Source organism: Geotrypetes seraphini, chromosome 19 (assembly GCF_902459505.1).
Source record: "Geotrypetes seraphini chromosome 19, aGeoSer1.1, whole genome shotgun sequence".
Taxonomy (NCBI): Eukaryota; Metazoa; Chordata; class Amphibia; order Gymnophiona; family Dermophiidae; genus Geotrypetes; species Geotrypetes seraphini.
In genome coordinates, this window is record NC_047102.1 from 30419130 (window position 1) to 30435725 (window position 16596).

The 16596-nt window shown below is 43.5% G+C and overlaps 2 protein-coding genes across 11 annotated transcripts in view; one reads left to right on the top strand and one right to left on the bottom strand.

Annotated features, from left to right (window-relative positions):
* The window catches only part of LOC117352039 (anoctamin-3-like), a 115557-nt gene that overhangs the window by 10420 nt on the left and 88541 nt on the right, over positions 1 to 16596 (bottom strand). The window lies entirely within an intron of this gene.
* Positions 3616 to 15982, top strand: LOC117352043 (nitric oxide synthase-interacting protein-like). Of its 4 annotated transcripts, XR_004537566.1 has the most exons (6): positions 3616 to 3875; positions 4716 to 4857; positions 13958 to 14039; positions 14880 to 15021; positions 15364 to 15508; positions 15915 to 15982. XR_004537566.1 is itself a non-coding variant. In XM_033928052.1 (3 exons), exons 1-3 carry the CDS (start codon positions 3699 to 3701, stop codon positions 5754 to 5756), a joined length of 324 nt encoding a protein of 107 aa, XP_033783943.1. In that variant the 5' UTR covers positions 3624 to 3698; the 3' UTR covers positions 5757 to 5808. The 4 variants fall into 4 exon arrangements, 2 of the variants coding, with proteins under 2 accessions (XP_033783943.1, XP_033783942.1); XR_004537565.1 differs by lacking the exon at positions 15915 to 15982 and having other exon boundaries at positions 15364 to 15572; XM_033928052.1 differs by lacking the exons at positions 13958 to 14039; positions 14880 to 15021; positions 15364 to 15508; positions 15915 to 15982 and adding an exon at positions 5752 to 5808 and having other exon boundaries at positions 3624 to 3875.

Sequence of the window (16596 nt, forward strand, 5' to 3'; positions counted from 1 at the left end):
ATTTACAAAAAAAAAAAAACTCAAACAAAATACTGATCACCTCAGCTGTTCATCTTTTTCCCATGATTTGTTGCAGTATACCTAAAGTATAAAAAAAAATAAAAATAAAAAAAGATCTCAAGTGATGGGATTATTCTCCAATCCAAGGCTCTCCACTGATGTTATGTACAGTCTGAGATAAGCGCAGAGGATTCGTAGGTGTGAGGGTTTAAAGTCTGGGATTAGTACAGGGATTCAGGAAGAAGCTATTGGTTCAGAGACCAATTTACCAAAAACTGAAAAAAAGCACAATGTTACATTAGCTGTTAGTGAGCCAAACTTCATCAGTTCCTGTGATGGACTAGAGGAAAGGTTTGCTACCCTCTACCAAAAAGATCTGGGTTCGAGTCCAATCCCTGCTTAGTTGTTTGAATTTTTTAAATTCATATCAGGGAATGAGAGATATAAGAGGGAGAAAAATTATCATCATTACATGAAGCAGCTGGTGGCTGTGGGTGGGTGTGAAGCAGCTTAAAGGTTGTGGGTTTAAATCCCCTATTTCATGAGTTATTGGAATGTGAAACCAGAATGATGGGAGGAGAGGTATAAGGGGGAGAAAAAGTGAAGCCATTCTCACCAGTCCAGTCGTGGAGTAGAGGTAAGTTTATTACCTTGTAGCAAAGAGTCCTGGGTTCAACACCCGTCCCCGGCTGTTTGATTTTTAAATCCAAATCAAGGAAGAAGAAATATAAGGAGAAGAAAAAGTCCTGGGTTAAATTCCCCTGACTGGCTGAATTTTAAATCTAAATCAAGAAAGGAGACCTATAAGGAGGAAGAAAAATTGAGTTAACCATCACCAGTCCAGTTGTGGACTAGAGGAAAATTTGTTACCTTACAGAACAGGGTTCTGGGTTGAACTCCCCTGACTGGCTGTTTGAATTTTAAATCCAAATCCAGTAAGGAGAAATATAAGAAGAGCAAAAGTGAGCGGGGTTTCATCAGTCCATTGGTGGACTAGAGGAATTCTTTGTTACCTTGCACCAAAGAGTCCTGGGTTCGACTCCCGTGTCAGGATTTTTGCATTTCTAATCCAAATCAAGGAAGGAGAAGTATAAGGTGGAGAAAAAGAGAGCCAAACTTCATCAGTCCAGTGGTGGACTAGAGGAAATCTTTGCTACCTTGCACCAAAGAGTCCTGGGTTCGACTCCCGTGCTCGGATTTTGTATTTTAAATCCAAATCAAGGAAGGAGAAGTATAAGGGGGAGAAAAAGTGTCTCAACCTTCATCAGTCCAGTGGTGGACTAGAGGAAATCTTTGCTACCTTGCACCAAAGAGTCCTGGGTTCGACTCCCGTGCTAGGATTTTGTATTTTAAATCCAAATCAAGGAAGGAGAAGTATAAGGGGGAGAAAAAGTGTATCAACCTTCATCAGTCCAGTGGTGGACTAGAGGAAAGCTTTGCTACCTTGCACCAAAGAGTCCTGGGTTTGACTCCCGTGCTAGGATGTTTGTATTTTAAAATCCAAATAAAGGAAGGAGAAGTATAAGGGGGAGAAAAAGTGTCTCAACCTTCATCAGTCCAGTGGTGGACTAGAGGAAATCTTTGCTACCTTGCACCAAAGAGTCCTGGGTTTGACTCCCGTGCTCGGATTTTGTATTTTAAATCCAAATCAAGGAAGGAGAAGTATAAGGGGGAGAAAAAGTGTATCAACCTTCATCAGTCCAGTGGTGGACTAGAGGAAAGCTTTGCTACCTTGCACCAAAGAGTCCTGGGTTCGACTCCCGTGCTAGGATTTTGTATTTTAAAATCCAAATAAAGGAAGGAGAAGTATAAGGGGGAGAAAAAGTGTCTCAACCTTCATCAGTCCAGTGGTGGACTAGAGGAAATCTTTGCTACCTTGCACCAAAGAGTCCTGGGTTTGACTCCCGTGCTCGGATTTTGTATTTTAAATCCAAATCAAGGAAGGAGAAGTATAAGGGGGAGAAAAAGTGTATCAACCTTCATCAGTCCAGTGGTGGACTAGAGGAAAGCTTTGCTACCTTGCACCAAAGAGTCCTGGGTTCGACTCCCGTGCTAGGATTTTGTATTTTAAATCCAAATCAAGGAAGGAGAAGTATAAGGGGGAGAAAAAGTGTATCAACCTTCATCAGTCCAGTGGTGGACTAGAGGAAAGCTTTGCTACCTTGCACTAAAGAGTCCTGGGTTTGACTCCTGTGCTAGGATGTTTGTATTTTAAAATCCAAATCAAGGAAGGAGAAGTATAAGGGGGAGAAAAAGTGTCTCAACCTTCATCAGTCCAGTGGTGGACTAGAGGAAAGCTTTGCTACCTTGCACCAAAGAGTCCTGGGTTCGACTCCCGTGCTAGGATTTTGTATTTTAAATCCAAATCAAGGAAGGAGAAGTATAAGGGGGAGAAAAAGTGTCTCAACCTTCATCAGTCCAGTGGTGGACTAGAGGAAAGCTTTGCTACCTTGCACTAAAGAGTCCTGGGTTCGACTCCCGTGCTAGGATGTTTGTATTTTAAAATCCAAATCAAGGAAGGAGAAGTATAAGGGGGAGAAAAAGTGTCTCAACCTTCATCAGTCCAGTGGTGGACTAGAGGAAAGCTTTGCTACCTTGCACCAAAGAGTCCTGGGTTCGACTCCCGTGCTAGGATGTTTGTATTTTAAAATCCAAATCAAAGCATGAAAGGTTTAAAGTTAAGAAACCGAAAGCATCTAGTACCTGCCTCACTGGTGGCTCAATGGATAAAGCACTTCCACTTGATACAGGAGATTGTGGGTTTGATTCCAGCTTAGCCAGAGGCTAGGTGGGACCAGAGCTGGTAAGTAGATGGGTTGAAGGGGGGGTTTGTCAGAAACTAGGTGGAAACAGAGAAGGAGGTTAGATAGATCCTGAAGAGGTGGGAGGGACTAGGCAGAGCAGGGATAGGAGGGCTGGTATCTCTGTGTTTTAAGTATACTTCATGAAAATTAATAACCTTTGCTACTTTTTACTATGAATGGACTACATTTGAGTAAAACTACCCTCTTCTCTTCGAGCAGTATCAACCCCTACTCCTTAGCTGAGACTTGAACCCTCAGTCTCCTGTTACTAACCCAGCACACAACTCTTTAAACATCAAGAGCTTTTCAGAACTTATAGTTATCCATTTCTGGGTTCAAATCCTAGTAGTTGACACAGACAAAAAAAAAAAAAAAGATTTGAACCCTTAACTTCCTCTTACCCTCTTCTCTTGAACCCTCAGCCTCTCCTCTTGGAGCAGTGTCAACCCTACTCCTTAGCTGAGGTTTGAACCCTCAACCTCCGGTTACTAACCCAGCACTCAACCGTTGAGCTAGCCAGGTTTTCACACTAAGAGCTTTTCGGAACTTATATTTATCCTTTTCTTTGTTCAAATCCTAGTAGTTGACACAAAATAGAGTTGAACCTACTCCTTACCTGAGGCTCGAACCCTGAGCCTCCAGTTGCTAACCCAGCACACAACCCTTGAGCCAACCAGGTTTTCACAGCAGAAATTTTTCGGAACTTATATTTATCCTTTTCTGGGATCAAATCCTAGTAGTTGTCCAACAAACATCAAAATAGAGTCTAATGTTGGCATAGTACCAGAGGGATGATCCAGTGGTGACTGTGAGTACTGCACGTTAGAAACAATTATTCAGGTTCAAGTGGATGATAGAAGTGAATGCATGTGAGGCCTCTGGCAGGTGTTTCAAATGGACCATCAAGTAGACTTATCTCCTGTTTTGTTAGGCTTGTGTGATGGTGGTGTGATGACTGGTGGAACATTCTCTTATCTTCCTTTCCTTAGCCCTGACGGTTACATCTATGAGAAGGAAGCAATCCTGGAATACATTTTGCACCAGAAGAAGGAGATTACCCTGCAGCTGAAGGTACGTTGGCCATGGTTGATTTTCCTAGAGGGCAAAATTAGTGGCGTGTTATTAGACAAGCTGTGAGGACTCTTGCCGATGTGAATGCTGAGAACTAGAAAGAGAAAGTTTGGCTGTGTGAGGGATCGCTATTGAAAAGCACCGATGCAGTTGGCTGGGGTAGGGGAGAGTTTAGGTTTTACCCACATAAGGCATGAACACATGAATGAGCTTTCAGTGGGGGTATTCTCATACCTGCTTGAAACCTGCCGCATCTCTGGGAGGATCATAAGCGAGGGCTCAGAGTCACAATTTCAGAAATCCCAGCGCTATTGTAAAGTCCTCTTACTTGTGATGTCCTGTCCTGTCTGTCTGTCCAAATTAGATTGTCAGCTCTTCTGAGCAGGGGCTGTCTATTGAATGTTAAATGTACAGCGCTGCATACGCCTTTCAGCGCTATAGAAATGATAAATAGTAGTGTTCACGATAAGCCTCAAGACCTCGGTAGTGGCGCGTTTCACGTGAAGACTTTCGCCTCACAATTTGCTTGTATTGTCATTGGTCATGGAGAGAGTGTTTCAGGTCACAAATACCCCGATGTAACTTTAATATTTGAAAAACATTTATATGAGGAATAAAGTACATCGGGGTATTTGTGACCTGAAACACTCTCTCCATGCAAGCAAATTGTGAGGCGAGAGTCTTCACGTGAAACAAGTCCCTGCCAAGGTTTATTATAGGTCTGAGGACTTTATAACAGCACTGGCATCTCTGTGAGGAGACGGATGAGTTTGGGTGCTTGAGGGGGAAGGTGTCCTGGGTTACTTTTTTTCCTTCTCCTTGCCATTTCTGGCTGTGCAGGCATATGAAAAGCAGAGGAGCGAGCTGAAGACGGAGCAAGAGGAGCTGAGCAAAGCAGCCAAAGAGTCGCAAGTGAAAGGCTTTCTGGAGAAAGAAATGTCCATTGTCCTCAAACCTCTGAACCCTTTGACCGCATTGCCAGGTACTGTGACTTAGAAAATTCAGACTATATCTTTCATGCTTGAAGCTGGCTTCGTATGCTGTCCAACATCCCGAGGGGTATCCCATATTTGTACACATGTAAACATGGGCAAATTGGCTATGTGAAAATACACCCACTCATATAGTGTGCAGGGGGTGTACGCGATACGTAAAAAACGTACGCATTCCATGCAAGAAAATATGCTACTTGGGCGCAAAAGCGTGGGCATCCTTGCTTGTATTCGATGTGGCAATGAATCCCCTGCCTGAACAGAGCTTGATGTACAGAACTTAATTCTGCTTCTTTGATTATTTTAACTCGTAGTTCCTCTTTATTTTCCAGATTGAAAATGGCCAGTGCAAAAGTCTGCTTTAGTCAGCGAAGAGCCTGTCAATTCTTGCTTTTTTGGGAGTTATATTGTATGGCAGCAGTGTGTGTGTTTGTGTACTCTTTAGCTCACACCTTTTCAATAGTCGCTTCAAAACAAGGTAACATAGTAAATGACGGCAGATAGAGACCCAAATGGTCCTTTTGCTTAGATATTTCTTGGCCAGAAACCCAGAGCTCTGCCTGGTAGTGTGCTTAACCGTGCAAGTCTGCCCTGTACTGGCCTTAGTTCTTCAATATATACCATTATTTTCTGATTAGAGATCCTCTGCTTCTTTGAACTCTGTCACCGTTTTCCTCTCCACCACCTCCCTCGGGAGCGCATTCCATGCATCGATTAAAGATGAATTTCCTACCATTATTCTTGAGTCTACCACCCCTCAACCTCAAATTATGTCCTCTGGTTTTACCATTTTCCTTTCTCTGGAAAAGATTTTGTTCTACGTTAATACCTTTCAAGTATTTGAACGTCTGAATCATATCTCCCCTGTCCCTCCTTTCCCCTAGGGTAAACATATTCAGGACTTCCAGTCTCTCCTCATACGTCTTTTGCCGCAAACCTCCTACCATTCTCTGGACCGCTTCAAGTCTTCTTATGTCCTTTGCCAGATACAGTCTCCACAATTGAACACAATACTCCAAGTGTGGCCTCACCAACAACCCGTCCAAGGGCATCAACACCTTCTTCTGCAACAGAGTAGACACGCCGGATGGTGTGAAGGACCTGGCGAAGCTTGAAGAATGGTTTGAAATTTGGCAGCTAAAATTTAATGCTAAGAAATGCAAGGTCATGCATTTGGGCTGCAAAAAACAGAGGGAACGGTACAGTTTATTGGGGAAAGAACTTATGCGCACGACGGAAGAGGGGGATTTGGGCGTGATTGTATGTGATAATGTTAAGGTGGCCAAACAGGTTGAAAAGGTGACGGCGAAAGCTAGAAGGTTGTTAGGTTGCATAGGGAGAGGCACGGCCAGTAGGAAAAAAGGGGGTATTGATGCCTTTGAATAAGGCTCTTTTGAGATCTCATTTAGAATATTGTGTACCATTCTGGAGGCCGCACCTTCAAATAGATGTAAAAAGTATTGAGTCGGTCCAGAGGAAGGCTACTAAAATGGTATGTGGTCTTCGTGATAAGGCGTATGGGGACAGACAATCTGTATACTTTGGAGGAAAGGCGGGAGAGGGGACATATGATAGAAATGTTTAAATACCTATGTAATATAAATGTGCATGAGTCGAGTCTCTTTCATTTGAAAGGAAACTCTGCAATGAGAGGGCATAGGATGAAGTTAAGAGGTGATAGGCTCTGGAGTAATCTAAGGAAATACTTTTTTACAGAAAGGGTGGTAGATATATGGAACAGTCTCCCAGAAGAGGTGGCGGAGACAGAGACTGTGTCTTAATTCAAAAGGGCCTGGGATAGGCACGTGGGATCTCTCAGAGAGAGAAAGCGATAATGCATAACGCGGATGGGCAGACTAGATGGGCCATTTGGCCTTTATCTGGCATCATGTTTTTATGCTAATTATCCCGGAACCACAACCCTCAGAATTTTCTGATTCTGGACATGTTATGTCAGGCAACAATGATATACATCTTGGTTTAATGGGTTCGATATATTTATTATTATGATTATGCCAGTTCATTCATCTGCCACTCTTGAGGAGGGCAGTGGATAGGAAATGAGGCACTTATACGACCCTTTTCCACCCCAAATATTCTGTAACATAGTAACATAGTAGATGACGGCAGATAAAGACCCGAATGGTCCATCCAGTCTGCCCAATCTGATTCAATTTAAATTATTATTTTTATTTTTCTTCTTAGCTATTTCTGGGCGAGAATCCAAAGCTTTACCCGGTACTGTGCTTGGGTTCCAACTGCCAAAATCTCTGTTAAGACTTACTCCAGCCCATCTACACCCTCCCAGCTATTGAAGCCCTCCCCTGCCCATCCTCCTCCAAACGGCCATGTACAGACACAGACCGTACAAGTCTGCCCAGTAACTGGCCTAGTTCAATCTTTAATATTATTTTCTGATTCTAAATCTTCTGTGTTCATCCCACGCTTCTTTGAACTCAGTCACAGTTTTACTCTCCACCACCTCTCTCGGGAGCGCATTCCAGGCATCCACTACCCTCTCCGTAAAGTAGAATTTCCTAACATTGCCCCTGAATCTACCACCCCTCAACCTCAAATTATGTCCTCTGGTTTTACCATTTTCCTTTCTCTGGAAAAGATTTTGTTCTACGTTAATACCCTTTAAGTATTTGAACGTCTGAATCATATCTCACCTGTCTCTCCTTTCCTCTAGGGTATACATATTCAGGGCTTCCAGTCTCTCCTCATACGTCTTCTGGCGCAAGCCTCCTATCATTTTCGTCGCCCTCCTCTGGACCGCCTCAAGTCTTCTTACGTCTTTCGCCAGATACGGTCTCCAAAACTGAACACAATACTCCAAGTGGGGCCTCACCAATGACCTGTACAGGGGCATCAACACCTTCTTTCTTCTACTGACTACGCCTCTCTTTATACAGCCCAGAATCCTTCTGGCAGCAGCCACTGCCTTGTCACACTGTTTTTTCACCTTTAGATCTTCGGACACTATCACCCCAAGGTCCCTCTCCCCGTCCGTGCATATCAGCTTCTCTCCTCCCAGCATATACGGTTCCTTCCTATTATTAATCCCCAAATGCATTACTCTGCATTTCTTTGCATTGAATTTTAGTTGCCAGGCATTAGACCATTCCTCTAACTTTTGCAGATCCTTTTTCATATTTTCCGCTCCCTCTTCGGTGTCTACTCTGTTACAAATCTTGGTATCATCTGCAAAAAGGCACACTTTTCCTTCTATCCCTTCAGCAATGTCACTTACATACATATTGAACAGGATTGGCCCCAGCACCGAACCCTGAGGGACTCCACTAGTCACCTTTCCTTCCTTCGAGCGACTTCCATTAACCACCACCCTCTGGCGTCTGTCCGACAGCCAGTTTCTGACCCAGTTCACCACTTTGGGTCCTAACTTCAGCCCTTCAAGTTTGTTCAACAGCCTCTTATGAGGAACTGTATCAAAGGCTTTGCTGAAATCCAAGTAAATTACATCTAGCATATGTCCTCGATCCAGCTCTCTGGTCACCCAATCAAAAAATTCAATCAGGTTCGTTTGGCACGATTTGCCTTTTGTAAAGCCATGTTGCCTCGGATCCTGTAACCCATTAGATTCAAGGAAATACACTATCCTTTCTTTCAGCAACACTTCCATTATTTTTCCAACAACTGAAGTGAGGCTCACCGGCCTGTAGTTTCCTGCTTCATCCCTGTGACCACTTTTATGAATAGGGACCACATCCTGCTCTCCTCCAATCCCCAGGAATCACTCCCGTCTCCAGAGATTTGTTGAACAAGTCTTTAATAGGACTCGCCAGAACCTCTCTGAGCTCCCTTAGTATCCTGGGATGGATCCCGTCTGGTCCCATCGCTTTGTCCACCTTCAGTTTTTCAAGTTGCTCATAAACACCCTCCTCCGTGAACGGCGCAGAATCTACTCCATTTTCTCGTGTAACTTTGCCAGACAATCTCGGTCCTTCTCCAGGATTTTCTTCTGTGAACACAGAACAGAAGTATTTGTTTAGCACATTTGCTTTCTCCTCATCACTCTCCACATATTTGTTCCCAGCATCTTTCAGCCTAGCAATTCCATTTTTTATCTTCCTCCTTTCACTAATATATCTGAAAAAATTTTTATCTCCCTTTTTTACATTTTTAGCCATTTGTTCTTCCGCCTGTGCCTTTGCCAAACGTATCTCTCTCTTGGCTTCTTTCAGTTTCACCCTGTAGTCCTTTCTGCTCTCCTCTTCTTGGGTTTTTTTATATTTCATGAACGCCAACTCTTTCGCCTTTATTTTCTCAGCCACTAGGTTGGAGAACCATATCGGCTTCCTTTTTCTCTTGTTTTTATTGATTTTCTTCACATAAAGGTCCGTAGCCATTTTTATCGCTCCTTTCAGCTTAGACCACTGTCTTTCCACTTCTCTTATGTCCTCCCATCCTAAAAGCTCTTTCTTCAGGTACTTTCCCATTGCATTAAAGTCCGTACATGCTTCTTCTCAGGAGGCACCAGCCCAAGGTCCTGTGCCTGGATAAGCTCCCTGTTAGCACTGCGAATAGAAACGGGTCAAGTGTAATGGAAATACACAGAAAAACACCTCAGCGGGACAGGATTGGCCCATCAGAGTTCCCAATATCGATTCATCTTTTATTTTTGAAATCCATTTAATCATGGAAATACCCTCTCTAAAAATACGTAACAGCATGATGTTCTTCCGAGGAACTGGTACTCTTCTCCAAACTCCAGGAGCGTCGGGTGCACATTCCCATCCCTTCTGCTTAGGCTCCCACCGCCCTGAATACCTGGTGCTACTGCTGTCCAGCCCAGGGAAGCTTTTAGCCTCATTAGCTAAGAGACGGTGATGTCCTGTATGACCCAGTTCAAATGCAGTGGAAACACAGGAATATTCAAAGTCTCCATCCCTCTCTGGATTAGTTAACGAATGGATCCAGTCCACCTTTTATCCCCACTGAATGCCATGCTGATTGCCTCAAGACAAAGCAGTGGACAATTAGAACAAGTCTCTGCACGCAGTGGGATAAAATTCAGGACTGAATCAGTTTGATCGACCTGGGATGGAGCAGCAAATCCACGGTCATTTGAGACTCGCTAGACCAGCCCTCAGGATGGCTACTGAAGCAGCCTGTGCTGTGTAGAAGCTGTGGAGCAGGGGTCTCCAAAGTCCCTCCTCGAGCGCCGAATCCAGTCAGGTTTTCGGGATTTCCCCAATGAATATGCACTGAAAGTATTACATGCACATAGATCTCATGGATATTCATTGGGGGATTCCCGAAAACCTGACTTGATTCGGCCCTCGAGGAGAGACTTTGGAGACCCCTGCTGTGGAGTCTTCCCTAGAAGCTGGTATGCGATCCCAGGGCTACCAAGTTTCCCAGTTCCAGGCTGGAGCCTTTTTGGCCAGTCCTGGTTTTGAACCTCCATCCTAACGCACTATGGGATTCGTAGTCCCTGCTTTTACCCACTGAACTTTGTGCTGAAAATCAAAGAGATCAAGGATAAGGCTGTCATAAACCCAGAACTGACCTATGATCTCCCTTCTGGATCTGGGCAATTTGGCAGTTGTGGCACAATGCCTCCAAAATACATGTCATAAGCAAGGAGTTAATATACTGAACATTTGTCATCCTTCTACTGCCCTTTGTATGTTTTAATAGATAAGCGAGAGGTAAAAATAAATTCCAGAATGTTTAAGGTAGAAGACCTCCAGCTAGCTGGCCGGTCTGAGGAGGGACAGAGAAGGTGGGGTGCAGTGAATATTGCTGTAAAATTATACCAATGATTAAGCGATTATACCTGTATTCTGAGGAATGGCCACAGGAGGACACCACTGGGCTATTAAATAGAGTTCTTTCTAATGTAATTGGCGCCCTCCTGTGGCGCTATCCAGAATAACACCTATAAATCTAAGATTTGAAATCCAGCACAAAATTTCTTTAGATGCATTTTGTTTTTAAATGTTCTGAATGTGATATGCATTTCAGGCATGCTTTGTTTCTGCAATATCATATAAATACACATACTGAAGGGAAACCTCTTTAATGTTCTGAATGTAATAAGTATAGATATAATGAAGAGAAACCTTTTAAATGGTATGAATGTGATAAGTCCTGTAAGACCCTGTTCAAATGCAATGGAAACACAAGAATATTCAAAGTCTCCATCCCTCTCTGGATTAGTTAACGAATGTATCCAGTCCACCTTTTATCGCCACTGAATGCCAGTCTGATTTCCTCAAGACAAAGCAGTAGACAGTTAGAACAAGTCCCTGCAAGTAGTGGGATAAAATTCGGGACTGAATGAGTTTGGTCGACCTGAGATTGAGCAGCAAATCCAAGGTCATTTGAGACTCGCTAGACCAACCCTCAGGATGGCTGTGCAGAAGCTGTGGAGTCTTCCCTAAAGGCTGGTAAGTGACCCCCCAGGGCTACCAAGTTTCCCAGTTCCAGGATGGAGCCTTTTTGGCCAGTCCTGGTTTTGAACCTCCATCCTAACGCACTATGGGATTCGTAGTCCCTGCTTTTACCCACTGAACTTTGTGCTGAAAATCAAAGAGATCAAGGATAAGGCTGTCAGAAACCCAGAACTGACCTATGATCTCCCTTCTGGATCTGGGCAATTTGGCAGTTGTGGCACAATGCCTCCAAAATACATGTCATAAGCAAGGAGTTAATATACTGAACATTTGTCATCCTTCTACTGCCCTTTGTATGTTTTAATAGATAAGCGAGAGGTAAAAATAAATTCCAGAATGTTTAAGGTAGAAGACCTCCAGCTAGCTGGCCGGTCTGAGGAGGGACAGAGAAGGTGGGGTGCAGTGAATATTGCTGTAAAATTATACCAATGATTAAGCGATTATACCTGTATTCTGAGGAATGGCCACAGGAGGACAGCACTGGGCTATTAAATAGAGTTCTTTCTAATGTAATTGGCGCCCTCCTGTGGCGCTATCCAGAATAACACCTATAAATCTAAGATTTGAAATCCAGCACAAAATTTCTTTAGATGCATTTTGTTTTTATTTATATATTTATTTATTTGGTTGCTTAGCCCATCCTCCCAAAAGAGCCCAGAATGGGTTACAGATCAGCATACATAGTATAATTAAATAACTGCATAGCACAGACAGATACTCTTACAAAGAATGTTGTTAATTTTCCTGGGAACAGTATTTCAGATGCATTCAGGTAACAATTTAGAAGTCAGAGTCTATGATTGCAGTCCAGTTCATGTGGGGATTTAAATACACAGGCGGTCCCTGCTCAGAAGTGCTGACAATCTAATTTAGACTGTAAGGAGAAGGAGAAGTATAAGTGGGAGAAAATGTGATGCAGCCTCCCATCAGCTCACTGGTTGTTTGAATTTTAAATCCAAAACAAGGCTGGAGAAGTATAAGGAAGAGAAAAAGCGAATAAGCTTTTGTCAGTCCATTGGTGTGCTAGAGGGAAGGTTTGTTATCTTTCACCAAAGAGTCCTGGGTTCAACTCCCATCCCTGCATGTTTGGTTTTTTTAAATTAAGGAAGGAGAAGTATAAAGGGGAGAAAACGTGATCTACTCTTCATCAGTTCTTTGGTGGACTAGAGGAAAGCTTTGTTACCTGGTACCAAAGAGTCTTGGGTTCAACTCCCCTTACTGGCTGTTTGAATTTTAATTCCAAATCAAGGAATGAGAAGTATAAAAGGGAGAAAAGGTGACCCCACCTTCATCAGTCCAGTGGTGGACTAGAGGAAAGCTTTGCTACCTTGCACCAAAGAGTCCTGGGTTCGACTCCCGTGCTAGGATTTTGTATTTTAAATCCAAATCAAGGAAGGAGAAGTATAAGGGGGAGAAAAAGTGTATCAACCTTCATCAGTCCAGTGGTGGACTAGAGGAAAGCTTTGCTACCTTGCACTAAAGAGTCCTGGGTTCGACTCCCGTGCTAGGATGTTTGTATTTTAAAATCCAAATCAAAGCATGAAAGGTTTAAAGTTAAGAAACCGAAAGCATCTAGTACCTGCCTCACTGGTGGCTCAATGGATAAAGCACTTCCACTTGATACAGGAGATTGTGGGTTCGATTCCAGCTTAGCCAGAGGCTAGGTGGGACCAGAGCTGGTAAGTAGATGGGTTGAAGGGGGGGGTTTGTCAGAAACTAGGTGGAAACAGAGAAGGAGGTTAGATAGATCCTGAAGAGGTGGGAGGGACTAGGCAGAGCAGGGATAGGAGGGGTATCTCTGTGTTTTAAGTATACTTCATGAAAATTAATAACCTTTGCTACTTTTTACTATGAATGGACTACATTTGAGTAAAACTACCCTCTTCTCTTCGAGCAGTATCAACCCCTACTCCTTAGCTGAGACTTGAACCCTCAGTCTCCTGTTACTAACCCAGCACACAACTCTTTAAACATCAAGAGCTTTTCAGAACTTATAGTTATCCATTTCTGGGTTCAAATCCTAGTCAGTTGACACAGACAAAAAAAAAAAAAAAGATTTGAACCCTTAACTTCCTCTTACCCTCTTCTCTTGAACCCTCAGCCTCTCCTCTTGGAGCAGTGTCAGCCCTACTCCTTAGCTGAGGTTTGAACCCTCAACCTCCGGTTACTAACCCAGCACTCAACCGTTGAGCTAGCCAGGTTTTCACACTAAGAGCTTTTCGGAACTTATATTTATCCTTTTCTTTGTTCAAATCCTAGTAGTTGACACAAAATAGAGTTGAACCTACTCCTTACCTGAGGCTTGAACCCTGAGCCTCCAGTTGCTAACCCAGCACACAACCCTTGAGCCAACCAGGTTTTCACAGCAGAAATTTTTCGGAACTTATATTTATCCTTTTCTGGAATCAAATCCTAGTAGTTGTCCAAAAAACATCAAAATAGAGTCTAATGTTGGCATAGTACCAGAGGGATGATCCAGTGGTGACTGTGTGTACTGCACGTTAGAAACAATTATTCAGGTTCAAGTGGATGATAGAAGTGAATGCATGTGAGGCCTCTGGCAGGTGTTTCAAATGGACCATCAAGTAGACTTATCTCCTGTTTTGTTAGGCTTGTGTGATGGTGGTGTGATGACTGGTGGAACATTCTCTTATCTTCCTTTCCTTAGCCCTGACGGTTACATCTATGAGAAGGAAGCAATCCTGGAATACATTTTGCATCAGAAGAAGGAGATTACCCTGCAGCTGAAGGTACGTTGGCCATGGTTGATTTTCCTAGAGGGCAAAATTAGTGGCGTGTTATTAGACAAGCTGTGAGGACTCTTGCCGATGTGAATGCTGAGAACTAGAAAGAGAAAGTTTGGCTGTGTGAGGGATCGCTATTGAAAAGCACCGATGCAGTTGGCTGGGGTAGGGGAGAGTTTAGGTTTTACCCACATAAGGCATGAACACATGAATGAGCTTTCAGTGGGGGTATTCTCATACCTGCTTGAAACCTGCCGCATCTCTGGGAGGATCATAAGCGAGGGCTCAGAGTCACAATTTCAGAAATCCCAGCGCTATTGTAAAGTCCTCTTACTTGTGATGTCCTGTCCTGTCTGTCTGTCCAAATTAGATTGTCAGCTCTTCTGAGCAGGGGCTGCCTATTGAATGTTAAATGTACAGCGCTGCATACGCCTTTCAGCGCTATAGAAATGATAAATAGTAGTGTTCACGATAAGCCTCAAGACCTCGGTAGTGGCGCGTTTCACGTGAAGACTTTCGCCTCACAATTTGCTTGTATTGTCATTGGTCATGGAGAGAGTGTTTCAGGTCACAAATACCCCGATGTAACTTTAATATTTGAAAAACATTTATATGAGGAATAAAGTACATCGGGGTATTTGTGACCTGAAACACTCTCTCCATGCAAGCAAATTGTGAGGCGAGAGTCTTCACGTGAAACAAGTCCCTGCCAAGGTTTATTATAGGTCTGAGGACTTTATAACAGCACTGGCATCTCTGTGAGGAGACGGATGAGTTTGGGTACTTGAGGGGGAAGGTGTCCTGGGTTACTTTTTTTCCTTCTCCTTGCCATTTCTGGCTGTGCAGGCGTATGAAAAGCAGAGGAGCGAGCTGAAGACGGAGCAAGAGGAGCTGAGCAAAGCAGCCAAAGAGTCGCAAGTGAAAGGCTTTCTGGAGAAAGAAATGTCCATTGTCCTCAAACCTCTGAACCCTTTGACCGCATTGCCAGGTACTGTGACTTAGAAAATTCAGACTATATCTTTCATGCTTGAAGCTGGCTTCGTATGCTGTCCAACATCCCGAGGGGTATCCCATATTTGTACACATGTAAACATGGGCAAATTGGCTATGTGAAAATACACCCACTCATATAGTGTGCAGGGGGTGTACGCGATACGTAAAAAACGTACGCATTCCATGCAAGAAAATATGCTACTTGGGCGCAAAAGCGTGGGCATCCTTGCTTGTATTCGATGTGGCAATGAATCCCCTGCCTGAACAGAGCTTGATGTACAGAACTTAATTCTGCTTCTTTGATTATTTTAACTCGTAGTTCCTCTTTATTTTCCAGATTGAAAATGGCCAGTGCAAAAGTCTGCTTTAGTCAGCGAAGAGCCTGTCAATTCTTGCTTTTTTGGGAGTTATATTGTATGGCAGCAGTGTGTGTGTTTGTGTACTCTTTAGCTCACACCTTTTCAATAGTCGCTCAAAACAAGGTAACATAGTAAATGACGGCAGATAGAGACCCAAATGGTCCTTTTGCTTAGATATTTCTTGGCCAGAAACCCAGAGCTCTGCCTGGTAGTGTGCTTAACCGTGCAAGTCTGCCCTGTACTGGCCTTAGTTCTTCAATATATACCATTATTTTCTGATTAGAGATCCTCTGCTTCTTTGAACTCTGTCACCGTTTTCCTCTCCACCACCTCCCTCGGGAGCGCATTCCATGCATCGATTAAAGATGAATTTCCTACCATTATTCTTGAGTCTACCACCCCTCAACCTCAAATTATGTCCTCTGGTTTTACCATTTTCCTTTCTCTGGAAAAGATTTTGTTCTACGTTAATACCTTTCAAGTATTTGAACGTCTGAATCATATCTCCCCTGTCCCTCCATTCCCCTAGGGTAAACATATTCAGGACTTCCAGTCTCTCCTCATACGTCTTTTGCCGCAAACCTCCTACCATTCTCTGGACCGCTTCAAGTCTTCTTATGTCCTTTGCCAGATACAGTCTCCACAATTGAACACAATACTCCAAGTGTGGCCTCACCAACAACCCGTCCAAGGGCATCAACACCTTCTTCTGCAACAGAGTAGACACGCCGGATGGTGTGAAGGACCTGGCGAAGCTTGAAGAATGGTTTGAAATTTGGCAGCTAAAATTTAATGCTAAGAAATGCAAGGTCATGCATTTGGGCTGCAAAAAACAGAGGGAACGGTACAGTTTATTGGGGAAAGAACTTATGCGCACGACGGAAGAGGGGGATTTGGGAGTGATTGTATGTGATAATGTTAAGGTGGCCAAACAGGTTGAAAAGGTGACGGCGAAAGCTAGAAGGTTGTTAGGTTGCATAGGGAGAGGCACGGCCAGTAGGAAAAAAGGGGGTATTGATGCCTTTGAATAAGGCTCTTTTGAGATCTCATTTAGAATATTGTGTACCATTCTGGAGGCCGCACCTTCAAATAGATGTAAAAAGTATTGAGTCGGTCCAGAGGAAGGCTACTAAAATGGTATGTGGTCTTCGTGATAAGGCGTATGGGGACAGACAATCTGTATACTTTGGAGGAAAGGCGGGAGAGGGGAC

Bases quoted from the DNA above. Each gene is read 5' to 3' on its own strand.
- LOC117352043 (XM_033928052.1), top strand. From the start codon at position 3,699: ATGGACCATCAAGTAGACTTATCTCCTGTTTTGTTAGGCTTGTGTGAT. The intron at 3,876-4,715 runs GTACGTTGGCCA...CTGGCTGTGCAG, and splicing joins AGATTACCCTGCAGCTGAAG to GCATATGAAAAGCAGAGGAG.